Here is a 26,627-nt window from a genome sequence, read left to right on the forward strand (position 1 = left end):
AGCAGACAGCAAAATAATAAGTGTAAAAGAGTTTCATTATTGTGCTCCTTCATATTTTTACCCAGCAAGTAAGAGGTATTAAGCCTAGGAGAAATATATATTTCAATGAATATAGCTTATATAATAAGCAGAAAGGAAGCTTAAAATGTATCAGGAAGGTTTTTGGATTTATCCTAGAACTTAGATTAGAATCATCTTCAGCATCCAAGAAGATGGCATCCCAAAACCTCAAAAAACCATCATGCCTAGAATCCAATTAAAAAAGATTTTCAAATGTAAGAAAATCCACAGGACTCCACAATATGGTTTTCGATAAACGTGGATGTTTGTTTGTTTTGTTTCTTTGGCCGCGCCGCGTGGCCCTGGCCGTGAAAGCACCGAGTCCTAAGCACTGGACCGCCAGGGAATTCCCTAAGTGGGGGGGGGAATTAGAGATGTGGGGCTTGACTTTTTCTTCTTCTTCTTCGGTAGCTAAGCTCTACAAGCGAACGATGGCTGTTGATCAATGTGCTCTCTGTGTTAGGAAGGAAATAACTGTAAAAATGAAAAGCAGCCTTGCCTTAGAACCTACATATCACACCAAGGAAAATAGTCCTTCTGATTCAATTTAGAAGATATCACTTAAAATGTTGAATTGGTGAAATGTCTACCTAGTTTAAAAATTAGAAAGAATAAAACACTGAAAAGCAGCCCCCTAGATAACCACTGTGGTTGCTTGTTTATAGGAGGCATCATTTCTAAAACGTATTTCTAAAATGTTTATATTCAAAACTGTCAAGTGGCCAACTGTATTCAGAGAGGCAATAAAAGAAAGAAAACGGAGTATGACTTTTCTGATAAGCTGCCTTTCCTGGTGATCCCCTGTTCTGGCCTTACTTTCCTTCTTAGTCTGTTAATGTAAGGGTTTGCTACCATCAACTTGGTTTTGCCCTGCTCTGAGCAGGTTTCCCTCTGTGCTGTTTCTGCTTTAATTGAAAATCTTTGGTTCCCATCAGCATTCCATTGCAAACTCCGTTTTTCTTGAGAGCTCCTCTATGCTTTCCCTCTTCATTCTTACATTTTCTCCCATCTCTTGGTGCCTGTTGGCCTGTGCTAATGAAAACCATCCTAAACTTCCTTACGCTCGACTCTGTGCCTCCCTGTAGAGCCCAGTACTCTCCATCCTCTCTCCCTATTCTCTCTTTTCAACTAGTCGAAATCCTAGTGGAGGGAGACCATTAGAGATGAAACATCTTGGTATATATTGCTAGTTTTCTATGTCCCCTGGCTTTTCTATGTTTCTGTTGAAACACTCTTGAGAAGTGTCTGATTTCGTTTTCTACATGGGTACCCTTTAAGGCTCAATACTGGAAAAGAAGGGGATCAGAGTGATCAACCCAACGTGGTATCCTAACGTAACAGTTAAGGAAAGCAACAGGCTTTGTGAGACAGCCAGTGATTTGTCCAAAGTCACACAGATAGTAAACGTCAAAGTCAAAAGTGAAATTAGGTCTCCAGACGTGTAGTTCAATACTTTCCCTCATTATTCCATGCTATTTTGAATCTCCTACTCAATTTAGGGGCAAAAGAAATCGAACGCAAAACTTTCCAAAGTTTCTTTTCTTACCTGACATGGTCAGAGAAGAAGAAGCATCCACTGCAGGTACAAGGGATGAGGAGACAACACTAGAGGATGTCCGAGTGGCTGCAGCTGAACGGCGCACGTGTCCAGTACAGAGGTCACTGGTTACTGGTCCAAACAGCTCCACGGAAACCCCAAGACTCTACCAAGTGGTAGTAGGTTTGGTAGGAGAGTGATGTCACAAAGCAGGCAGTTGAAAGGTATGAGAGAGCCAATAGGGAGGTCCGATCCCCAACAGGAAGGCGGGCTTGGGTGAAGAGAGTGTAGGAGAGCTAAAACAACACCTGAGTTTCTGAGCTCTGGGGAGGAAATCCTAGAAGACAGATTTACCTCCCCCAGGCTCTTCCATTAGGGAAATCATTGCCACATTTCTTACAGACGTTCATTAATACACTGAACTAAGAGTTACTTATATTCTACAGAGTATTCTATTTTATGTATCATATACTTAGAGCTATATAGATCTTCTTTAATTAATAATCCTTAGGAAGGAAAGAGCCATCTAGTTTGAACTATTACAGTTGTTCTGAAATCATATGTGTCTAATGAGTGAACTGATAGCAGCTTTTAAGGAGCCAAAGTAGGGATTAAGAAGCTCTCTTTGTAACTTGGTTCAAGAGTAGGGTGAAGTTTGTTGAGTGTACCTTGTGGAGAATGTTGTGGTCCAAGGCTCTTCTCTTTTAGTTTCTTCTCCTTGACTCCTACCTTCCTTGGGCTGGGCTAGGCTGGGGGCCAGGTTGGACTTGCGACTTAACGTTTCTCTTCCGCTTTCTCTTTTTTTTTTTTCTTCCATTATGGGCATTGCTTCGAGGACAAGCCTTGATCTTGCATTGGACGTTACTTCCTGTCACCTTCCAGCAGCAGGAGTCTTCTTTTCAGTGCTTGATGCTTCACGAAATAGACTCTGCCCGTTGGCAGCAAATACCAGAGAGCTAGGAGACAGAGCTGGTTGCAGACCTTTCCTCTTCCAGCCTTTGGTTGCAATTGTTTGGCCCATAATTTGCTAGCTCTAGTTCCTTGGGCCACACAGGTATCCTGCCATCTCCAGCTCTTGTTATATGTGAGAGACATTCTGAACACTGTCCCTTTTTCTTTGCACAGAAGTATATACAGTGTGGCAGTTACTGTAATCTCCTCCGCCTTGCAAACAGCCACTCTAGAATCTTGGACCTCTAGGACTCTCTGTCTTGCATGCTTGGGGGCAAGGCCAAGCAAAATGAAGAGGAGAATAATTAGAGAAAGAGGAGGACGTTGGTGGAGAATTGGGAGCAGGTAAGGTGAAAGGGCACAGGAGAAAAGAGATGCATGTAGACTTTTTGGTTTCTGTGGGAAACAGGTTGACACACTTGGGCCTCATTTGGTATTAACAGAACAGAGAGTTAAAGATCTAAGTAGCTAGATAGTGTGCAGCAACTGCCATGAAGTCTGTACACTGAAGAGAAGAGTCTCACATCTAGTTTTCATTTTGTTTTATGTCATAGTACCTTATTTATAGCATTCACTGGTGTGTTTGTAGAATACAGATGTTTTCAAATGCTCTGGTTTTGTCTACATGGTTATCTCCTTGTCCTGTTTGTAAGGAATCCAACATTGTAAGACATATTGCATGTTTTTCTCTTGACGATTGTTGACCTTGAAGCGTCATGAACTAACTTGAGCTGTTGGATTCTGTGGAGAAACGTTCAAAAGGGTCTGTGAAAAAGGCACTGTGGTGAGTCGCATTATGCACCCGAGCGTAAGGAGCAAGATATCTGCCACCAGCCCAGCTTGGCCTGGATTGCCTCTGTTTTAGTTCCCCTGGTTAGTGCTTTTCTCCCTAACCACTCTTGTGACTGTGATAATGTGAGTAAGGGCGGAGTTGCTAATGATCTATGTGTGAGGTAAGCTGGTTTGAGGGAGGAAATCTATGGACCTAGTCATTTTCCTTGGTGGTAAGCTTTCAGGGGTGCAGAGATGGATCTTCCTGGGGCCTTTTCTGGTCCCAGGAAGATATCGCATAGATGGGACCTCCCAAGACACACATTGAATCTTTAGGCCTGTTTTTCCTATTATGAGGTACGAACGAGTTTCTTCACTGATGGGGATGATGCTTATCTGAGAAGAAATTGTGAAAGGTGGTGTAGTGTAGAGGTGTGGCTTAAGCTTTTAAGTTTTCCTCCAGGTTTTTCCCCTAAGCTTCCTACTTCGGACGGCCTACTTACATGATACTAGTAGGTGATGTCCGGCTAACAACTTCCTAAATATACCTGCAAGCCAGATCAGTGTCTCTTTTCTCTGTATTCCCATGGAAATCAAGAGTCCCGCCGAATTTTCCATCGAAACAGTTGATTTGTGTTGTCTCTAGGAATTCTAAAGGGCGTACCGTTGCTTCCTAACCGGTGTCATTTGGGAGATCCGCCTCTGTACGTTCAAATGATTAATTTTGAGACTTTGCTCATGTGTGCAGTAAACCCTTGAATTCCCTAAGACCTTCCTTTCCTCCATCTCCTACCCCATTAAGCCCGCTTCAGTTCATCTCCTGAATTTCTTTGGAATCTGTCAGCCAGCTCTTCCTCAACTTCCTAATACTGAACTTGCCTGTCTGTTGCGATTAGGTCCTAACTGGTGTCCATATATCTTGTTTCCTTCCAATCCACTCTTCACACAAGAAACCTTCAAAGCAAGTTGGAACGTTGCTCATAAACATCGCTCACAAGCATTGTTTTGAGAATAGAAAACACACTGTTGGCCTTTAAGACTCTGCGTGGTCTAGAATCCTCTCTGCTTCTCTAGTCCCATCTTGTGCCACTTTTGCCCTCACTTTCTATGCTTCAGATACACTGAATTAACCTTAGTTCTCACTCATCTGACAGAAGTCAGTTCAGATACTATTTTTCACTGTGATTCCTAGCATTAAGGAATTTGATTATCAGGTTTTGTATGAGGACTATTTCATCAGGGGTACAGAAGTTCTGGCCATCTCTGGTTTTGGATATCCCTTATTTGTTGAGACCTTTGCGTTGTTTGGTTGCCTTTTGTCTGTTTTCCAGATGGGAAAACAGGAACAAGGGAAGTATAGGTTATTACTAGGTGGGGTTGAGCAAGTGGAGCAGCAAACTGCAAAGCAGAAAGAAGAGGGACGTACTATAGAGGGATATGACTTCCATTCTCAAGGCGCCTGCATCCTGTGCAGGGAGACAGCCTAACATAAAATGTGCCTAACAACAAATATATTGACTTCTTACTAAAAATCTCCAGTTCATAGAACCGAGGGGTTTGTACCTTCTCCTTTAAAAGTGATAGTCCTGGGACTTCCCCGGTGGTCCCGTGGTGAAGACTCTGCGCTTCCAATGCAGCAGGCGTGGGTTCAATCCCTGGTTGGGGAGCTAAGATCCCACATGCTGCGCAGCCAAAGAAATTTTTTTCGAACGTTATACTCCTGTATTATTGGCTTTAGTGGTTTAGATTTTGTTTTACTGTTAGGAAGATTTCAGTTTATTTACCGGGAACAAACAACACATAATGTAAAAATAGTTTCCCAGAAACGATTTCCATCATTCTCTTCTTCCCTTTCTCCCGCAGACTGGTGTTTCACCTTGACAAGTTCTCTGTCATTCCATAGGAAAGCTGTCTGGCTTGGAGGTTGCAATCCCAGGGAATTTTTCATCAGCGGGGAAGTCTCCATCACTACAGAGGAATCAAGGGAGAAGTCAGTCCCTGGTAAGTGAGATGCTCCCCCTAAACACCAACACAGCAGTCGTGTACCTTTCAAGGGGTTCAGGGGCAAGATGGGCAAGGCATTTCTACTAACTCTTCTTAAGGATCACGGACAGTGCCCTATGCTACGAGGTAAGCGGTGACTGTTGTAGTTCTTACTGGTGATCCTTTCCTGTCACTGATTCTCGGCTTTCTTTGTATTTCATAGGACTGTTGTAAGTCCAATACAAAATGAGTCTTATTTTTAAAAACCTGAAATGTTTTACAGAGCCTAGCATTCTCATATAGGGTCCTTTCCATTCTCCCCACTTTCCCGAGAGGCCAAGAACACGTCACACCATGAACTAGGAGAGGGGGTAGAGCCCTTGCTGATGAAATACATCAACAAAGACAGAGTCTTAGCCTGCTTGCTCTCTGGACAGGATCTCGGACCACAAGGTCTTCAATCCTGGTATAAATGAAGGAAGTGAGGACAGTTCAACTGGCACTCTGATAACAAGAGTTCGGAAACACCTTCCAAAGAGACTATAGCAGTAGATGAGGGAAGGGAGTGCTACAGTGTGGCAGTACAGGGGGAATGATCGGCTACAGCAGTGAAAAGTGTGGTACCGATTGGTGTGCTCTCGGGGTTCTTGTACATGTAGCATAGATGACCTCTACAGTGGCCCTCGCACCTTCCCACCTGCATTAGGTGTTCTTTTTTTTTGTAATTTATGTTTATGTATTTATTTACTGTTTGAACTTATTTATTCTACGTATTTATTTTTTTGGCCGCACTGGGTCTCTCATTGCTGTGCACGGGCTTTCTCTAGTTGGCGGCTAGCGGGGGCTACTCTCGGTTGCGGTGTGCGGGCATCTCATCGCGGTGGCTTCTCTTGTTGCGGAGCATGGGCTGTAGGCACGTGGGCTTCGGTAGTTGAGGCTCACGGGCTCTAGAATGCAGGCTCCGTCGTTGTGGCACATGCGCTTAGTTGCTGCACGGCATGTGGGATCTTCGCAGACCAGGGCTCAAACCCGTGTCCCCTGCATTGGCAGGCGCCACCAGGGAAGCCCTAGGTGTTCTCATATAGAGTCTAAAAACAGAGAGCACTGAGAGAAGGTAGTGGTTATTAAAGGCTCAGGATCTAAATTCTACCTGTCTCTACACCCCTTCCCAGCTGTCGATTTGACCCCATTTTTGAATGCTGACCTCATTGTTCAACTTTTCTCTGCCGTCTGTATACTCACCTTGAAAACTTGTTTCTGTGATGCGTTGAGCAGACACAGGGTGGCAGACTGCAGAGGTGGAAGCTGGTGGTCGGATATTTGTGGGCTGAATCTCCTTCAGTCCCATTCCCATTTCTGGTTGCCCAGAGGCCCTACTTCCTGTGTGTGACGCCGAGCCGTAGGATTGCGGGCAGGAGCCAAGTTCTCCATACAGTAAAGACCCCAGTGTGCCTTGGTTATAGTAATATACCTGGCTTCCTTCCTGGCAGGGAAGTGACAGGCGGCTATGCCCCTGCTTTGTTCGTGGGCCTCCTGATCCAGCAGTTCCCTTGGCTCTGTCCCTGTCGTCAGCTGCCCCTAGGATAACTCTGAGCCCTAGCCACTTCTCTGGTAGATTTCCCTATTCCCCCACTACAGTCACACCTGAATAAGGCAACTCAGACCTTTCAGAGATGTGTCCTGAACCTCTTGTTTTCTGAAATACCTATCTGGTGGTTGTGAGACTTAAGGCCAGCGTCCCCGAGAGACTTTTTCTATTTCTCCTAGTAAACCTAGACTCATCTTCTGTCACCTTCAACTCTACTCCAATTGTGTTCTTTCAACCCAGACCTCTGACCCTGCTTTTTACTTCTGCCATTTCATCCTCGCTCCTGCTTCCTTTCCTAAATCCATACGTCTCTTTTGGCCTTCCTAGCCCTGGGCCAAGTTCCTTCCTCTTTGCTCAGTTTTTACCCCTTTCCTTCATTCTCCCATCCAACTTTCAGTCCTTCCTTTCTCACGCCCCAGTTAGCAGCATCTGAAAATTCGAAAGGTTTGTTACTCGTCTATTAATTGTATTCCATTTACTTATTCAGTTCTATACCTGTCTTACCTGTGTATGGAAGAACAGCTGGTAGCCAAGGTGGCACCAAGAATCCTAGCAGCTCTCACTTGACGTATCCGTAGTAGTCGGCAATTTCCATTTCGTTTTCCCTCTCGGTGAAAAATTGCAGCTTGCCCGAAGAGGTGTATCTGGCAGCATTCTCCCGTTGTTGTTGAGCCCGCCTCTTCATGGCCTCTCGCTCTGGCCTCTGCTCTTGTTCGATGGGCTTTGACATGACTGGCTCAGGCACGTTGGGTTCCCTCCATGGAACTCGTTGCTTGCTGAAGTCTTGGAGTAGAAAGTGGGTTTGGAGCTTGGGTGGGGACTGGCGCTTATTCACAGCAGGGGGAACAGGCTCCCGCTGGAGAGGAGCGCCAGATGAAGTTTTGGAGGGTGCAGGCCTAGGAGCAGCAGACTGAGGGACACGAGGCTGGGTATGGTTGGTCCAAGCCGGTTGGGTTGGGTTGGTCACAGTTGGCTGAGCTGGTTTGGCGGGGCCTGGCAAAGAGGCAGGAGCTGGCTGGGATGAATTGACTGCAGCAGGTTGAGCTGAGTCAGTAGAACCAGGCTGGGCACGGTAAGCCCCAGCAGGCCGATGTGAGGCCAGAGACTGTGGCCTCCGAGGAGCGGGTCGAGCTTGAGGCTTGTCCCAGGCAGAAAAAGGCAGAGGTATCAACTTGACCTTCCCAGGAGGAGGCCGCTCATACTGGGCTGGAGATGGACACTCTGTTTCAGCACTGCTGTCTGGTTTCTGGGCTTGGACTTGCGTTTTCTCAGGACCCTTCCCCTCACGTGGGGTATGCCGCCATGGCTGGATAGCTGGGGGTGGCTGGGGGTCTTTGGGGTTGCTTGACTTTCCCAAGAGCCGACAGGAAGAGAGCCCAGTTTTCGTCTCATTCTTCTTCCCCAGCGCATGAAGAACCTTCACAGACTCCAGCATGCGCACGCCAAGGGAGGTTCGAGGCTTTTGAAAGCTCTGTTGGAGAAGCTCAGTTTGGTGTTCCTTTCGCTTCGTGTGGGGGATTGCTGGCTTCTCTTCTGCCTTGACTTTGTTCCCTGACTGCTTGTTCTCCTCAGCCTTGTTTCTCCCTCTGGTCCTTTTGGTCTTTTCCTGCCCGTGGCTCTTAGTTTTGCTGATCTTTCTGGATGCAGCTTTCTGAGGTTTGCCTTGAGAGTGCTTGGCCGTGTTCACAGGAGCCCTGTCACTGACTGCAGCGTGGCATATAACCACTTCTCCCCCTAACAGGCACTCTGGATTCTTTGGCTGGATTTTGGCCTTGGGAGCGCCACTGATAGGCTCAGAGGCTTTCTGTTTGTTCTTCCTGGGTTGATCAGAGGGAACCTTTATGACACTTGGCTTTTCCTGCACCTGATTCACCTTAATGGCTCTGGTGTCTTTAGCTTTGATCACGTTGGGACCTTGGGATTGATCAAGATCTTTCAAAGGATTAAAGAGCTGGGGAAGGTGAATATCCTCCGCCAGTGTAGTAATGTCTGCAAGACCACTGCTAGGTTCAATCCCATTTTCAAGTGTCCCTAGGTCCTGACGACTCCGGCTGTTCTCTCCCAGATCAGCATTTTCAGAACCAGGCTGCTCCTCTTGGCTGAGGGGATCGGTGCAGGCCAGCGGCTGGTGAATATCAGGGATTCCTAAAGGGAGTAGTGGAGGATCTTGGTTCTCTGTTGGGATCTGGTAGGCATCCAGAGGCTTTGAAAGCTTGGTTTTGATATCATCCACGTGCTTACTCTCTATTTGTCCCTGGCTTGGAGCTGGAGGCAGGGCCAGGAGACGCCTGGCACTCTGGACTGGAGCTGTCACTGAAATGTCCCCAAGTTCAGATGGTGGGTTACTCTCAAGTATGTGGCTGTTTCTGCTACTGCAGGACTTGGGGAGTTCTTGACTTTGTGTCACACAAAACGTCTGGCTTGGAGGTTGCAATCCCAGGGAATTTTTCATCACCAGGGGGGAGGTCTCCATCCCTACAAAGGGATCAAGGGAGAAGTCAGTCCCTGGTAAGTGAGATGCTCCCCCTAAACACCAACACAGCAGTCATGTACCTTTCAAGGGGTTCAGGGGCAAGATGGGCAAGGCATTTCTACTAACTCTTCTTAAGGATCACGGACAGTGCCCTATGCTACGAGGTAAGCGGTGACTGTTGTAATTCTTACTGGTGAGCCTTTCCTGTCACTGATTCTCGGCTCGCTTTGTATTTCATAGGACTGTTATAAGTCCAATACAAAATGAGTCTTATTTTTAAAAACCTGAAATGTTTTACAAAGCCTAGCATTCTCATATAGGGTCCTTTCCATTCTCCCCACTTTCCCGAGAGGCCAAGAACACGTCACACCATGAACTAGGAGAGGGGGTAGAGCCCTTGCTGATGAAACACATCAACAAAGACAGAGTCTTAGCCTGCTTGCTCTCTGGACAGGATCTCGGACCACAAGGTCTTCAATCCTGGTATAAATGAAGGAAGTGAGGACAGTTCAACTGGCACTCACATAACAAGAGTTCTGAAACACCTTCCGAAGAGACTATAGCAGTAGATGAGGGAAGGGAGTGCTACAGTGTGGCAGTACAGGGGGAACGATCGGCTACAGCAGTGAAAAGTGTGGTACCGATTGGTGTGCTCTCGGCGTTCTTGTACATGTAGCATAGATGACCTCTACAGTGGCCCTCCCACCTTCCCACCTGCATTAGGTGTTCTTTTTTTTGTAATTTATGTTTATGTATTTATTTACTGTTTGAACTTATTTATTCTACGTATTTATTTTTTTGGCTGCACTGGGTCTCTCATTGCTGTGCACGGGCTTTCTCTAGTTGGCGGCTAGCGGGGGCTACTCTCGGTTGCGGTGTGCGGGCTTCTCATCGCGGTGGCTTCTCTTGTTGCGGAGCATGGGCTGTAGGCACGTGGGCTTCGGTAGTTGAGGCTCACGGGCTCTAGAATGCAGGCTCCGTCGTTGTGGCACATGCGCTTAGTTGCTGCACGGCATGTGGGATCTTCGCAGACCAGGGCTCGAACCCGTGTCCCCCGCATTGCATTGGCAGGCGGATTCTTAACCACGGCGCCACCAGGGAAGCCCTAGGTGTTCTCATAGAGAGTCTAAAAACAGAGGGCACTGAGCGAAGGTAGTGGTTATTAAAGGCTCAGGATCTAAATTCTACCTGCCTCTACACCCCTTCCCAGCTGTCGATTTGACCCCATTTTTGAGTGCCGACCTCATTCTTCAACTTTCTCTGGCGTTTGTTATACTCACCTTGAAAACTTGTTTCTGTGATGCGTTGAGCAGACACAGGGTGGCAGACTGCAGAGGTGGAAGCTGGTGGTCGGATATTTGTGGGCTGAATCTCCTTCAGTCCCATTCCCATTTCTGGTTGCCCAGAGGCCCGACTTCCTGTGTATGACGCCGAGCCGTAGGATTGCGGGCAGGAGCCAAGTTCTCCATACAGTAAAGACCCCAGTGTGCCTTGGTTACAGTAATATACCTGGCTTCCTTCCTGGCAGGGAAGTGACAGGCGGCTCTGCCCCTGATTTGGAATCTGAGATGGTGTTCCCTGAGCAAGGCTGGCAGAAAGCGATGGATGTAGAGGGACCATGTTCTTGGCGTCTGAAGTTTTATCATCCTGGGCTGCCAGAAACATGGAGGAGGCAGCTGTGTGGCGGTCAGTGAGTGCCAGAGTAAAGTCTCCGAGTGAAGAAGAATTCTTTTCAGTGCTTGCTGTGATGTCCCACTCAAGAACACCTGGATAGGAAGCAGCTGAAGTGGAGATCTGGCTGTGGTCAGTAACTCCAGATAACATAGTCGTGCTAGAATGTTGGTAAAGGTAGGCACTACCCATGAGTGTCTGGAAAGGGGTACCAGTAGCCGATGCCGAACTGACGGCAGGGGCAGAGACTCTGGAGAAGTTGCAGACACTTCGTGTTAGGGAAGTTGCATTGCTCACCACAGGAGGAGAATGCTGCAGAGAATTTAGAGTTCCAAGTAGAGATGGATGTTGGAAATTTTCTGTAAGAACAAGAGGGTCATGAAAAACTCAGGGAGGTTGAGAAATTCTCACTACGTTTGAGGAACGGCATCATCTGAAGGTTCTTGCTATCAGGACACCTCTACTATCACTACTTCCTGAGAAACCCAAAATCAGACAGTTAATGATGGCTGTAAGGACTGAGCAGTTTTCCACTCTTCTCTATTCACTGCCTGTGCTCCCATCTTGGGCACAGACGGGCAGAAGAGCCAAGTGGTGTGGTTCAGAGATTGTTCTCTAGGCTGGAAGCAACCTTCTCCCTGCCCTGTCTTTCCCTTCAGCCTGCACTCGTATTGACTTCTATGCTATTTCCTAGACTGGAAGCATTTTAGAACTAGGAGGCCCTTAGAGAACTTCGATGTTCTCAGTCTCATTTCGTGAGTAAGGAAACTGAGGCTCAGAGAGGTCGGGTTGACTTGTTCAAGTTCTCTCATTATGTTAGTATCATTACCAGGTTTCAGAACCTAAGTATCCTGACTTCCTTGCCAGGACTCCACTCTGAGCATGATACTGCCAGAAAGCAGGAGAAATAGAACTTATAATATAGGCATTTTTTTTGTCCATTAGAAAACAGTACGGCTGTTACCATTGTCGTCTTCAGTGTCTCCCTTTGCTTGTGCAGTTCCCACGCTATTACCTAGAGGTGACGTACAGCTCAGTCCAACTGGTGAATTGAAAGAGTCATTTTTGCCCTCTTCAAGCCTGGTTTCTCATCCTACCTCAAAATGATTACCCGAAAGTGGATTTCTTAAGTGCTTTTGGAAAGGGAAGAGTTATCTGATTACTTCAGATTCCTCATCTGTAAAGTGGTTATAACACCACCACCAATAATAATAGCAGTAATAATTAATAGATGAATAAGCTGATCTATTGCGTATGATTTATATGGAGGAAGATACAATAAGTTCTAGAAAGACAAAGAAAAATCATGACAAGCATATTACGTTAACGAAAAAGAAATCCATAGATATTAATGAAAACTGGGGTATGTGGCAAGTATCGAAGCCTAATGAATTTACTAACAAATGGCATTCTGTACTATCCATGCAATATTATGAAAGTGAATTTTGCCCACTCTATTTTAGTGAATACTATTAACCAGAAGACACGATGGAGGTGATAGAGGTGAATGAATTCCTAGCCAATGCATACAGACAGAGAAGGTATGTCAGTAAAAAATGCATAACAAGCAACAGAATGCAATAAATGTGCATGTATAGGTAGCCACAACACATATAGACAAGTATTTCAATGAAAACCGGTACGAAGCAGACAGCAAAATAATAAGTGTAAAAGAGTTTCATTATTGTGCTCCTTCATATTTTTACCCAGCAAGTAAGAGGTATTAAGCCTAGGAGAAATATATATTTCAATGAATATAGCTTATATAATAAGCAGAAAGGAAGCTTAAAATGTATCAGGAAGGTTTTTGGATTTATCCTAGAACTTAGATTAGAATCATCTTCAGCATCCAAGAAGATGGCATCCCAAAACCTCAAAAAACCATCATGCCTAGAATCCAATTAAAAAAGATTTTCAAATGTAAGAAAATCCACAGGACTCCACAATATGGTTTTCGATAAACGTGGATGTTTGTTTGTTTTGTTTCTTTGGCCGCGCCGCGTGGCCCTGGCCGTGAAAGCACCGAGTCCTAAGCACTGGACCGCCAGGGAATTCCCTAAGTGGGGGGGGGAATTAGAGATGTGGGGCTTGACTTTTTCTTCTTCTTCTTCTTCTTCTTCGGTAGCTAAGCTCTACAAGCGAACGATGGCTGTTGATCAATGTGCTCTCTGTGTTAGGAAGGAAATAACTGTAAAAATGAAAAGCAGCCTTGCCTTAGAACCTACATATCACACCAAGGAAAATAGTCCTTCTGATTCAATTTAGAAGATATCACTTAAAATGTTGAATTGGTGAAATGTCTACCTAGTTTAAAAATTAGAAAGAATAAAACACTGAAAAGCAGCCCCCTAGATAACCACTGTGGTTGCTTGTTTATAGGAGGCATCATTTCTAAAACGTATTTCTAAAATGTTTATATTCAAAACTGTCAAGTGGCCAACTGTATTCAGAGAGGCAATAAAAGAAAGAAAACGGAGTATGACTTTTCTGATAAGCTGCCTTTCCTGGTGATCCCCTGTTCTGGCCTTACTTTCCTTCTTAGTCTGTTAATGTAAGGGTTTGCTACCATCAACTTGGTTTTGCCCTGCTCTGAGCAGGTTTCCCTCTGTGCTGTTTCTGCTTTAATTGAAAATCTTTGGTTCCCATCAGCATTCCATTGCAAACTCCGTTTTTCTTGAGAGCTCCTCTATGCTTTCCCTCTTCATTCTTACATTTTCTCCCATCTCTTGGTGCCTGTTGGCCTGTGCTAATGAAAACCATCCTAAACTTCCTTACGCTCGACTCTGTGCCTCCCTGTAGAGCCCAGTACTCTCCATCCTCTCTCCCTATTCTCTCTTTTCAACTAGTCGAAATCCTAGTGGAGGGAGACCATTAGAGATGAAACATCTTGGTATATATTGCTAGTTTTCTATGTCCCCTGGCTTTTCTATGTTTCTGTTGAAACACTCTTGAGAAGTGTCTGATTTCGTTTTCTACATGGGTACCCTTTAAGGCTCAATACTGGAAAAGAAGGGGATCAGAGTGATCAACCCAACGTGGTATCCTAACGTAACAGTTAAGGAAAGCAACAGGCTTTGTGAGACAGCCAGTGATTTGTCCAAAGTCACACAGATAGTAAACGTCAAAGTCAAAACTGAAATTAGGTCTCCAGACGTGTAGTTCAATACTTTCCCTCATTATTCCATGCTATTTTGAATCTCCTACTTACTCAATTTAGGGGCAAAAGAAATCGAACGCAAAACTTTCCAAAGTTTCTTTTCTTACCTGACATGGTCAGAGAAGAGGAAGCATCCACTGCAGGTACAAGGGATGAGGAGACAACACTAGAGGATGTCCGAGTGGCTGCAGCTGAACGGCGCACGTGTCCAGTACAGAGGTCACTGGTTACTGGTCCAAACAGCTCCACGGAAACCCCAAGACTCTACCAAGTGGTAGTAGGTTTGGTAGGAGAGTGATGTCACAAAGCAGGCAGTTGAAAGGTATGAGAGAGCCAATAGGGAGGTCCGATCCCCAACAGGAAGGCGGGCTTGGGTGAAGAGAGTGTAGGAGAGCTAAAACAACACCTGAGTTTCTGAGCTCTGGGGAGGAAATCCTAGAAGACAGATTTACCTCCCCCAGGCTCTTCCATTAGGGAAATCATTGCCACATTTCTTACAGACGTTCATTAATACACTGAACTAAGAGTTACTTATATTCTACAGAGTATTCTATTTTATGTATCATATACTTAGAGCTATATAGATCTTCTTTAATTAATAATCCTTAGGAAGGAAAGAGCCATCTAGTTTGAACTATTACAGTTGTTCTGAAATCATATGTGTCTAATGAGTGAACTGATAGCAGCTTTTAAGGAGCCAAAGTAGGGATTAAGAAGCTCTCTTTGTAACTTGGTTCAAGAGTAGGGTGAAGTTTGTTGAGTGTACCTTGTGGAGAATGTTGTGGTCCAAGGCTCTTCTCTTTTAGTTTCTTCTCCTTGACTCCTACCTTCCTTGGGCTGGGCTAGGCTGGGGGCCAGGTTGGACTTGCGACTTAACGTTTCTCTTCCGCTTTCTCTTTTTTTTTTTTCTTCCATTATGGGCATTGCTTCGAGGACAAGCCTTGATCTTGCATTGGACGTTACTTCCTGTCACCTTCCAGCAGCAGGAGTCTTCTTTTCAGTGCTTGATGCTTCACGAAATAGACTCTGCCCGTTGGCAGCAAATACCAGAGAGCTAGGAGACAGAGCTGGTTGCAGACCTTTCCTCTTCCAGCCTTTGGTTGCAATTGTTTGGCCCATAATTTGCTAGCTCTAGTTCCTTGGGCCACACAGGTATCCTGCCATCTCCAGCTCTTGTTATATGTGAGAGACATTCTGAACACTGTCCCTTTTTCTTTGCACAGAAGTATATACAGTGTGGCAGTTACTGTAATCTCCTCCGCCTTGCAAACAGCCACTCTAGAATCTTGGACCTCTAGGACTCTCTGTCTTGCATGCTTGGGGGCAAGGCCAAGCAAAATGAAGAGGAGAATAATTAGAGAAAGAGGAGGACGTTGGTGGAGAATTGGGAGCAGGTAAGGTGAAAGGGCACAGGAGAAAAGAGATGCATGTAGACTTTTTGGTTTCTGTGGGAAACAGGTTGACACACTTGGGCCTCATTTGGTATTAACAGAACAGAGAGTTAAAGATCTAAGTAGCTAGATAGTGTGCAGCAACTGCCATGAAGTCTGTACACTGAAGAGAAGAGTCTCACATCTAGTTTTCATTTTGTTTTATGTCATAGTACCTTATTTATAGCATTCACTGGTGTGTTTGTAGAATACAGATGTTTTCAAATGCTCTGGTTTTGTCTACATGGTTATCTCCTTGTCCTGTTTGTAAGGAATCCAACATTGTAAGACATATTGCATGTTTTTCTCTTGACGATTGTTGACCTTGAAGCGTCATGAACTAACTTGAGCTGTTGGATTCTGTGGAGAAACGTTCAAAAGGGTCTGTGAAAAAGGCACTGTGGTGAGTCGCATTATGCACCCGAGCGTAAGGAGCAAGATATCTGCCACCAGCCCAGCTTGGCCTGGATTGCCTCTGTTTTAGTTCCCCTGGTTAGTGCTTTTCTCCCTAACCACTCTTGTGACTGTGATAATGTGAGTAAGGGCGGAGTTGCTAATGATCTATGTGTGAGGTAAGCTGGTTTGAGGGAGGAAATCTATGGACCTAGTCATTTTCCTTGGTGGTAAGCTTTCAGGGGTGCAGAGATGGATCTTCCTGGGGCCTTTTCTGGTCCCAGGAAGATATCGCATAGATGGGACCTCCCAAGACACACATTGAATCTTTAGGCCTGTTTTTCCTATTATGAGGTACGAACGAGTTTCTTCACTGATGGGGATGATGCTTATCTGAGAAGAAATTGTGAAAGGTGGTGTAGTGTAGAGGTGTGGCTTAAGCTTTTAAGTTTTCCTCCAGGTTTTTCCCCTAAGCTTCCTACTTCGGACGGCCTACTTACATGATACTAGTAGGTGATGTCCGGCTAACAACTTCCTAAATATACCTGCAAGCCAGATCAGTGTCTCTTTTCTCTGTATTCCCATGGAAATCAAGAGTCCCGCCGAATTTTCCATCGAAACAGTTGATTTGTGTTGTCTCTAGGAATTCTAAAGGGCGTACCGTTGCTTCCTAACCGGTGTCATTTGGGAGATCCGCCTCTGTACGTTCAAATGATTAATTTTGAGACTTTGCTCATGTGTGCAGTAAACCCTTGAATTCCCTAAGACCTTCCTTTCCTCCATCTCCTACCCCATTAAGCCCGCTTCAGTTCATCTCCTGAATTTCTTTGGAATCTGTCAGCCAGCTCTTCCTCAACTTCCTAATACTGAACTTGCCTGTCTGTTGCGATTAGGTCCTAACTGGTGTCCATATATCTTGTTTCCTTCCAATCCACTCTTCACACAAGAAACCTTCAAAGCAAGTTGGAACGTTGCTCATAAACATCGCTCACAAGCATTGTTTTGAGAATAGAAAACACACTGTTGGCCTTTAAGACTCTGCGTGGTCTAGAATCCTCTCTGCTTCTCTAGCCCCATCTTGTGCCACTTTTGCCCTCACTTTCTATGCTTCAGATACACTGAATTAACCTTAGTTCTCACTCATCTGACAGAAGTCAGTTCAGATACTATTTTTCACTGTGATTCCTAGCATTAAGGAATTTGATTATCAGGTTTTGTATGAGGACTATTTCATCAGGGGTACAGAAGTTCTGGCCATCTCTGGTTTTGGATATCCCTTATTTGTTGAGACCTTTGCGTTGTTTGGTTGCCTTTTGTCTGTTTTCCAGATGGGAAAACAGGAACAAGGGAAGTATAGGTTATTACTAGGTGGGGTTGAACAAGTGGAGCAGCAAACTGCAAAGCAGAAAGAAGAGGGACGTACTATAGAGGGATATGACTTCCATTCTCAAGGCGCCTGCATCCTGTGCAGGGAGACAGCCTAACATAAAATGTGCCTAACAACAAATATATTGACTTCTTACTAAAAATCTCCAGTTCATAGAACCGAGGGGTTTGTACCTTCTCCTTTAAAAGTGATAGTCCTGGGACTTCCCCGGTGGTCCCGTGGTGAAGACTCTGCGCTTCCAATGCAGCAGGCGTGGGTTCAATCCCTGGTTGGGGAGCTAAGATCCCACATGCTGCACAGCCAAAGAAATTTTTGTCGAACGTTATACTCCTGTATTGTTGGCTTTAGTGGTTTAGATTTTGTTGTACTGTTAAGAAGATTTCAGTTTATTTACCGGGAACAAACAACACATAATGTAAAAATAGTTTCCCAGAAACGATTTCCATCATTCTCTTCCTCCCTTTCTCCCGCAGACTGGTGTTTCACCTTGACAAGTTCTCTGTCATTCCATAGGAAAGCTGTCTGGCTTGGAGGTTGCAATCCCAGGGAATTTTTCATCAGCGGGGAAGTCTCCATCACTACAGAGGAATCAAGGGAGAAGTCAGTCCCTGGTAAGTGAGATGCTCCCCCTAAACACCAACACAGCAGTCGTGTACCTTTCAAGGGGTTCAGGGGCAAGATGGGCAAGGCATTTCTACTAACTCTTCTTAAGGATCACGGACAGTGCCCTATGCTACGAGGTAAGCGGTGACTGCTGTAGTTCTTACTGGTGATCCTTTCCTGTCACTGATTCTCGGCCTTCTTTGTATTTCATAGGACTGTTGTCAGTCCAATACAAAATGAGTCTTATTTTTAAAAACCTGAAATGTTTTACAGAGCCTAGCATTCTCATATAGGGTCCTTTCCATTCTCCCCACTTTCCCGAGAGGCCAAGAACACTTCACACCATGAACTAGGAGAGGGGGTAGAGCCCTTTCTGATGAAATACATCAACAAAGACAGAGCCTTAGCCTGCTTGCTCTCTGGACAGGATCTCGGACCACAAGGTCTTCAATCCTGGTATAAATGAAGGAAGTGAGGACAGTTCAACTGGCACTCTGATAACAAGAGTTCGGAAACACCTTCCAAAGAGACTATAGCAGTAGATGAGGGAAGGGAGTGCTACAGTGTGGCAGTACAGGGGGAATGATCGGCTACAGCAGTGAAAAGTGTGGTACCGATTGGTGTGCTCTCGGGGTTCTTGTACATGTAGCATAGATGACCTCTACAGTGGCCCTCCCACCTTCCCACCTGCATTAGGTGTTCTTTTTTTTTGTAATTTATGTTTATGTATTTATTTACTGTTTGAACTTATTTATTCTACGTATTTATTTTTTTGGCTGCACTGGGTCTCTCATTGCTGTGCACGGGCTTTCTCTAGTTGGCGGCTAGCGGGGGCTACTCTCGGTTGCGGTGTGCGGGCATCTCATCGCGGTGGCTTCTCTTGTTGCGGAGCATGGGCTGTAGGCACGTGGGCTTCGGTAGTTGAGGCTCACGGGCTCTAGAATGCAGGCTCCGTCGTTGTGGCACATGCGCTTAGTTGCTGCACGGCATGTGGGATCTTCGCAGACCAGGGCTCGAACCCGTGTCCCCTGCATTGGCAGGCGCCACCAGGGAAGCCCTAGGTGTTCTCATATAGAGTCTAAAAACAGAGAGCACTGAGAGAAGGTAGTGGTTATTAAAGGCTCAGGATCTAAATTCTACCTGTCTCTACACCCCTTCCCAGCTGTCGATTTGACCCCATTTTTGAATGCCGACCTCATTCTTCAACTTTCTCTGGCGTTTGTTATACTCACCTTGAAAACTTGTTTCTGTGATGCGTTGAGCAGACACAGGGTGGCAGACTGCAGAGGTGGAAGCTGGTGGTCGGATATTTGTGGGCTGAATCTCCTTCAGTCCCATTCCCATTTCTGGTTGCCCAGAGGCCCGACTTCCTGTGTATGACGCCGAGCCGTAGGATTGCGGGCAGGAGCCAAGTTCTCCATACAGTAAAGACCCCAGTGTGCCTTGGTTACAGTAATATACCTGGCTTCCTTCCTGGCAGGGAAGTGACAGGCGGCTCTGCCCCTGATTTGGAATCTGAGATGGTGTTCCCTGAGCAAGGCTGGCAGAAAGCGATGGATGTAGAGGGACCATGTTCTTGGCGTCTGAAGTTTTATCATCCTGGGCTGCCAGAAACATGGAGGAGGCAGCTGTGTGGCGGTCAGTGAGTGCCAGAGTAAAGTCTCCGAGTGAAGAAGAATTCTTTTCAGTGCTTGCTGTGATGTCCCACTCAAGAACACCTGGATAGGAAGCAGCTGAAGTGGAGATCTGGCTGTGGTCAGTAACTCCAGATAACATAGTCGTGCTAGAATGTTGGTAAAGGTAGGCACTACCCATGAGTGTCTGGAAAGGGGTACCAGTAGCCGATGCCGAACTGACGGCAGGGGCAGAGACTCTGGAGAAGTTGCAGACACTTCGTGTTAGGGAAGTTGCATTGCTCACCACAGGAGGAGAATGCTGCAGAGAATTTAGAGTTCCAAGTAGAGATGGATGTTGGAAATTTTCTGTAAGAACAAGAGGGTCATGAAAAACTCAGGGAGGTTGAGAAATTCTCACTACGTTTGAGGAACGGCATCATCTGAAGGTTCTTGCTATCAGGACACCTCTACTATCACTACTTCCTGAGAAACCCAAAATCAGACAGTTAATGATGGCTGTAAGGACTGAGCAGTTTTCCACTCTTCTCTATTAACTGCCTGTGCTCCCATCTTGGGCACAGACGGGCAGAAGAGCCAAGTGGTGTGGTTCAGAGATTGTTCTCTAGGCTGGAAGCAACCTTCTCCCTGCCCTGTCTTTCCCTTCAGCCTGCACTCGTATTGACTTCTATGCTATTTCCTAGACTGGAAGCATTTTAGAACTAGGAGGCCCTTAGAGAACTTCGATGTTCTCAGTCTCATTTCGTGAGTAAGGAAACTGAGGCTCAGAGAGGTCGGGTTGACTTGTTCAAGTTCTCTCATTATGTTAGTATCATTACCAGGTTTCAGAACCTAAGTATCCTGACTTCCTTGCCAGGACTCCACTCTGAGCATGATACTGCCAGAAAGCAGGAGAAATAGAACTTATAATATAGGCATTTTTTTTGTCCATTAGAAAACAGTACGGCTGTTACCATTGTCGTCTTCAGTGTCTCCCTTTGCTTGTGCAGTTCCCACGCTATTACCTAGAGGTGACGTACAGCTCAGTCCAACTGGTGAATTGAAAGAGTCATTTTTGCCCTCTTCAAGCCTGGTTTCTCATCCTACCTCAAAATGATTACCCGAAAGTGGATTTCTTAAGTGCTTTTGGAAAGGGAAGAGTTATCTGATTACTTCAGATTCCTCACCTGTAAAGTGGTTATAACACCACCACCAATAATAATAGCAGTAATAATTAATAGATGAATAAGCTGATCTATTGCGTATGATTTATATGGAGGAAGATACAATAAGTTCTAGAAAGACAAAGAAAAATCATGACAAGCATATTACGTTAACGAAAAAGAAATCCATAGATATTAATGAAAACTGGGGTATGTGGCAAGTATCGAAGCCTAATGAATTTACTAACAAATGGCATTCTGTACTATCCATGCAATATTATGAAAGTGAATTTTGCCCACTCTATTTTAGTGAATACTATTAACCAGAAGACACGATGGAGGTGATAGAGGTGAATGAATTCCTAGCCAATGCATACAGACAGAGAAGGTATGTCAGTAAAAAATGCATAACAAGCAACAGAATGCAATAAATGTGCATGTATAGGTAGCCACAACACATATAGACAAGTATTTCAATGAAAACCGGTACGAAGCAGACAGCAAAATAATAAGTGTAAAAGAGTTTCATTATTGTGCTCCTTCATATTTTTACCCAGCAAGTAAGAGGTATTAAGCCTAGGAGAAATATATATTTCAATGAATATAGCTTATATAATAAGCAGAAAGGAAGCTTAAAATGTATCAGGAAGGTTTTTGGATTTATCCTAGAACTTAGATTAGAATCATCTTCAGCATCCAAGAAGATGGCATCCCAAAACCTCAAAAAACCATCATGCCTAGAATCCAATTAAAAAAGATTTTCAAATGTAAGAAAATCCACAGGACTCCACAATATGGTTTTCGATAAACGTGGATGTTTGTTTGTTTTGTTTCTTTGGCCGCGCCGCGTGGCCCTGGCCGTGAAAGCACCGAGTCCTAAGCACTGGACCGCCAGGGAATTCCCTAAGTGGGGGGGGGAATTAGAGATGTGGGGCTTGACTTTTTCTTCTTCTTCTTCGGTAGCTAAGCTCTACAAGCGAACGATGGCTGTTGATCAATGTGCTCTCTGTGTTAGGAAGGAAATAACTGTAAAAATGAAAAGCAGCCTTGCCTTAGAACCTACATATCACACCAAGGAAAATAGTCCTTCTGATTCAATTTAGAAGATATCACTTAAAATGTTGAATTGGTGAAATGTCTACCTAGTTTAAAAATTAGAAAGAATAAAACACTGAAAAGCAGCCCCCTAGATAACCACTGTGGTTGCTTGTTTATAGGAGGCATCATTTCTAAAACGTATTTCTAAAATGTTTATATTCAAAACTGTCAAGTGGCCAACTGTATTCAGAGAGGCAATAAAAGAAAGAAAACGGAGTATGACTTTTCTGATAAGCTGCCTTTCCTGGTGATCCCCTGTTCTGGCCTTACTTTCCTTCTTAGTCTGTTAATGTAAGGGTTTGCTACCATCAACTTGGTTTTGCCCTGCTCTGAGCAGGTTTCCCTCTGTGCTGTTTCTGCTTTAATTGAAAATCTTTGGTTCCCATCAGCATTCCATTGCAAACTCCGTTTTTCTTGAGAGCTCCTCTATGCTTTCCCTCTTCATTCTTACATTTTCTCCCATCTCTTGGTGCCTGTTGGCCTGTGCTAATGAAAACCATCCTAAACTTCCTTACGCTCGACTCTGTGCCTCCCTGTAGAGCCCAGTACTCTCCATCCTCTCTCCCTATTCTCTCTTTTCAACTAGTCGAAATCCTAGTGGAGGGAGACCATTAGAGATGAAACATCTTGGTATATATTGCTAGTTTTCTATGTCCCCTGGCTTTTCTATGTTTCTGTTGAAACACTCTTGAGAAGTGTCTGATTTCGTTTTCTACATGGGTACCCTTTAAGGCTCAATACTGGAAAAGAAGGGGATCAGAGTGATCAACCCAACGTGGTATCCTAACGTAACAGTTAAGGAAAGCAACAGGCTTTGTGAGACAGCCAGTGATTTGTCCAAAGTCACACAGATAGTAAACGTCAAAGTCAAAACTGAAATTAGGTCTCCAGACTTGTAGTTCAATACTTTCCCTCATTATTCCATGCTATTTTGAATCTCCTACTTACTCAATTTAGGGGCAAAAGAAATCGAACGCAAAACTTTCCAAAGTTTCTTTTCTTACCTGACATGGTCAGAGAAGAGGAAGCATCCACTGCAGGTACAAGGGATGAGGAGACAACACTAGAGGATGTCCGAGTGGCTGCAGCTGAACGGCGCACGTGTCCAGTACAGAGGTCACTGGTTACTGGTCCAAACAGCTCCACGGAAACCCCAAGACTCTACCAAGTGGTAGTAGGTTTGGTAGGAGAGTGATGTCACAAAGCAGGCAGTTGAAAGGTATGAGAGAGCCAATAGGGAGGTCCGATCCCCAACAGGAAGGCGGGCTTGGGTGAAGAGAGTGTAGGAGAGCTAAAACAACACCTGAGTTTCTGAGCTCTGGGGAGGAAATCCTAGAAGACAGATTTACCTCCCCCAGGCTCTTCCATTAGGGAAATCATTGCCACATTTCTTACAGACGTTCATTAATACACTGAACTAAGAGTTACTTATATTCTACAGAGTATTCTATTTTATGTATCATATACTTAGAGCTATATAGATCTTCTTTAATTAATAATCCTTAGGAAGGAAAGAGCCATCTAGTTTGAACTATTACAGTTGTTCTGAAATCATATGTGTCTAATGAGTGAACTGATAGCAGCTTTTAAGGAGCCAAAGTAGGGATTAAGAAGCTCTCTTTGTAACTTGGTTCAAGAGTAGGGTGAAGTTTGTTGAGTGTACCTTGTGGAGAATGTTGTGGTCCAAGGCTCTTCTCTTTTAGTTTCTTCTCCTTGACTCCTACCTTCCTTGGGCTGGGCTAGGCTGGGGGCCAGGTTGGACTTGCGACTTAACGTTTCTCTTCCGCTTTCTCTTTTTTTTTTTTCTTCCATTATGGGCATTGCTTCGAGGACAAGCCTTGATCTTGCATTGGACGTTACTTCCTGTCACCTTCCAGCAGCAGGAGTCTTCTTTTCAGTGCTTGATGCTTCACGAAATAGACTCTGCCCGTTGGCAGCAAATACCAGAGAGCTAGGAGACAGAGCTGGTTGCAGACCTTTCCTCTTCCAGCCTTTGGTTGCAATTGTTTGGCCCATAATTTGCTAGCTCTAGTTCCTTGGGCCACACAGGTATCCTGCCATCTCCAGCTCTTGTTATATGTGAGAGACATTCTGAACACTGTCCCTTTTTCTTTGCACAGAAGTATATACAGTGTGGCAGTTACTGTAATCTCCTCCGCCTTGCAAACAGCCACTCTAGAATCTTGGACCTCTAGGACTCTCTGTCTTGCATGCTTGGGGGCAAGGCCAAGCAAAATGAAGAGGAGAATAATTAGAGAAAGAGGAGGACGTTGGTGGAGAATTGGGAGCAGGTAAGGTGAAAGGGCACAGGAGAAAAGAGATGCATGTAGACTTTTTGGTTTCTGTGGGAAACAGGTTGACACACTTGGGCCTCATTTGGTATTAACAGAACAGAGAGTTAAAGATCTAAGTAGCTAGATAGTGTGCAGCAACTGCCATGAAGTCTGTACACTGAAGAGAAGAGTCTCACATCTAGTTTTCATTTTGTTTTATGTCATAGTACCTTATTTATAGCATTCACTGGTGTGTTTGTAGAATACAGATGTTTTCAAATGCTCTGGTTTTGTCTACATGGTTATCTCCTTGTCCTGTTTGTAAGGAATCCAACATTGTAAGACATATTGCATGTTTTTCTCTTGACGATTGTTGACCTTGAAGCGTCATGAACTAACTTGAGCTGTTGGATTCTGTGGAGAAACGTTCAAAAGGGTCTGTGAAAAAGGCACTGTGGTGAGTCGCATTATGCACCCGAGCGTAAGGAGCAAGATATCTGCCACCAGCCCAGCTTGGCCTGGATTGCCTCTGTTTTAGTTCCCCTGGTTAGTGCTTTTCTCCCTAACCACTCTTGTGACTGTGATAATGTGAGTAAGGGCGGAGTTGCTAATGATCTATGTGTGAGGTAAGCTGGTTTGAGGGAGGAAATCTATGGACCTAGTCATTTTCCTTGGTGGTAAGCTTTCAGGGGTGCAGAGATGGATCTTCCTGGGGCCTTTTCTGGTCCCAGGAAGATATCGCATAGATGGGACCTCCCAAGACACACATTGAATCTTTAGGCCTGTTTTTCCTATTATGAGGTACGAACGAGTTTCTTCACTGATGGGGATGATGCTTATCTGAGAAGAAATTGTGAAAGGTGGTGTAGTGTAGAGGTGTGGCTTAAGCTTTTAAGTTTTCCTCCAGGTTTTTCCCCTAAGCTTCCTACTTCGGACGGCCTACTTACATGATACTAGTAGGTGATGTCCGGCTAACAACTTCCTAAATATACCTGCAAGCCAGATCAGTGTCTCTTTTCTCTGTATTCCCATGGAAATCAAGAGTCCCGCCGAATTTTCCATCGAAACAGTTGATTTGTGTTGTCTCTAGGAATTCTAAAGGGCGTACCGTTGCTTCCTAACCGGTGTCATTTGGGAGATCCGCCTCTGTACGTTCAAATGATTAATTTTGAGACTTTGCTCATGTGTGCAGTAAACCCTTGAATTCCCTAAGACCTTCCTTTCCTCCATCTCCTACCCCATTAAGCCCGCTTCAGTTCATCTCCTGAATTTCTTTGGAATCTGTCAGCCAGCTCTTCCTCAACTTCCTAATACTGAACTTGCCTGTCTGTTGCGATTAGGTCCTAACTGGTGTCCATATATCTTGTTTCCTTCCAATCCACTCTTCACACAAGAAACCTTCAAAGCAAGTTGGAACGTTGCTCATAAACATCGCTCACAAGCATTGTTTTGAGAATAGAAAACACACTGTTGGCCTTTAAGACTCTGCGTGGTCTAGAATCCTCTCTGCTTCTCTAGCCCCATCTTGTGCCACTTTTGCCCTCACTTTCTATGCTTCAGATACACTGAATTAACCTTAGTTCTCACTCATCTGACAGAAGTCAGTTCAGATACTATTTTTCACTGTGATTCCTAGCATTAAGGAATTTGATTATCAGGTTTTGTATGAGGACTATTTCATCAGGGGTACAGAAGTTCTGGCCATCTCTGGTTTTGGATATCCCTTATTTGTTGAGACCTTTGCGTTGTTTGGTTGCCTTTTGTCTGTTTTCCAGATGGGAAAACAGGAACAAGGGAAGTATAGGTTATTACTAGGTGGGGTTGAACAAGTGGAGCAGCAAACTGCAAAGCAGAAAGAAGAGGGACGTACTATAGAGGGATATGACTTCCATTCTCAAGGCGCCTGCATCCTGTGCAGGGAGACAGCCTAACATAAAATGTGCCTAACAACAAATATATTGACTTCTTACTAAAAATCTCCAGTTCATAGAACCGAGGGGTTTGTACCTTCTCCTTTAAAAGTGATAGTCCTGGGACTTCCCCGGTGGTCCCGTGGTGAAGACTCTGCGCTTCCAACGCAGCAGGCGTGGGTTCAATCCCTGGTTGGGGAGCTAAGATCCCACATGCTGCGCAGCCAAAGAAATTTTTGTCGAACGTTATACTCCTGTATTGTTGGCTTTAGTGGTTTAGATTTTGTTGTACTGTTAAGAAGATTTCAGTTTATTTACCGGGAACAAACAACACATAATGTAAAAATAGTTTCCCAGAAACGATTTCCATCATTCTCTTCCTCCCTTTCTCCCGCAGACTGGTGTTTCACCTTGACAAGTTCTCTGTCATTCCATAGGAAAGCTGTCTGGCTTGGAGGTTGCAATCCCAGGGAATTTTTCATCAGCGGGGAAGTCTCCATCACTACAGAGGAATCAAGGGAGAAGTCAGTCCCTGGTAAGTGAGATGCTCCCCCTAAACACCAACA

At 44.9% G+C, this 26,627-nt stretch overlaps 1 protein-coding gene across 1 annotated transcript in view; it reads left to right on the plus strand.

The window, feature by feature from the left end:
* Positions 1 to 9,348: 9,348 nt before the first annotated feature.
* Positions 9,349 to 26,627, plus strand: part of LOC309622181 (uncharacterized protein) — a gene marked incomplete at its 5' end in the record, with an annotated part of 78,571 nt that continues 61,292 nt past the window's right edge. Inside the window, 3 exons of the mRNA XM_082409303.1 lie at positions 9,349 to 9,398; positions 17,915 to 18,012; positions 26,459 to 26,596. Coding sequence (XP_082265429.1) covers positions 9,349 to 9,398; positions 17,915 to 18,012; positions 26,459 to 26,596 — 286 coding nt within the window. The remainder of the gene's footprint in view (positions 9,399 to 17,914; positions 18,013 to 26,458; positions 26,597 to 26,627) is intronic.

This window comes from Balaenoptera borealis (assembly GCF_965194805.1).
Source record: "Balaenoptera borealis genome assembly, contig: HAP1_SCAFFOLD_1746, whole genome shotgun sequence".
Classification (NCBI taxonomy): domain Eukaryota; kingdom Metazoa; phylum Chordata; class Mammalia; order Artiodactyla; family Balaenopteridae; genus Balaenoptera; species Balaenoptera borealis.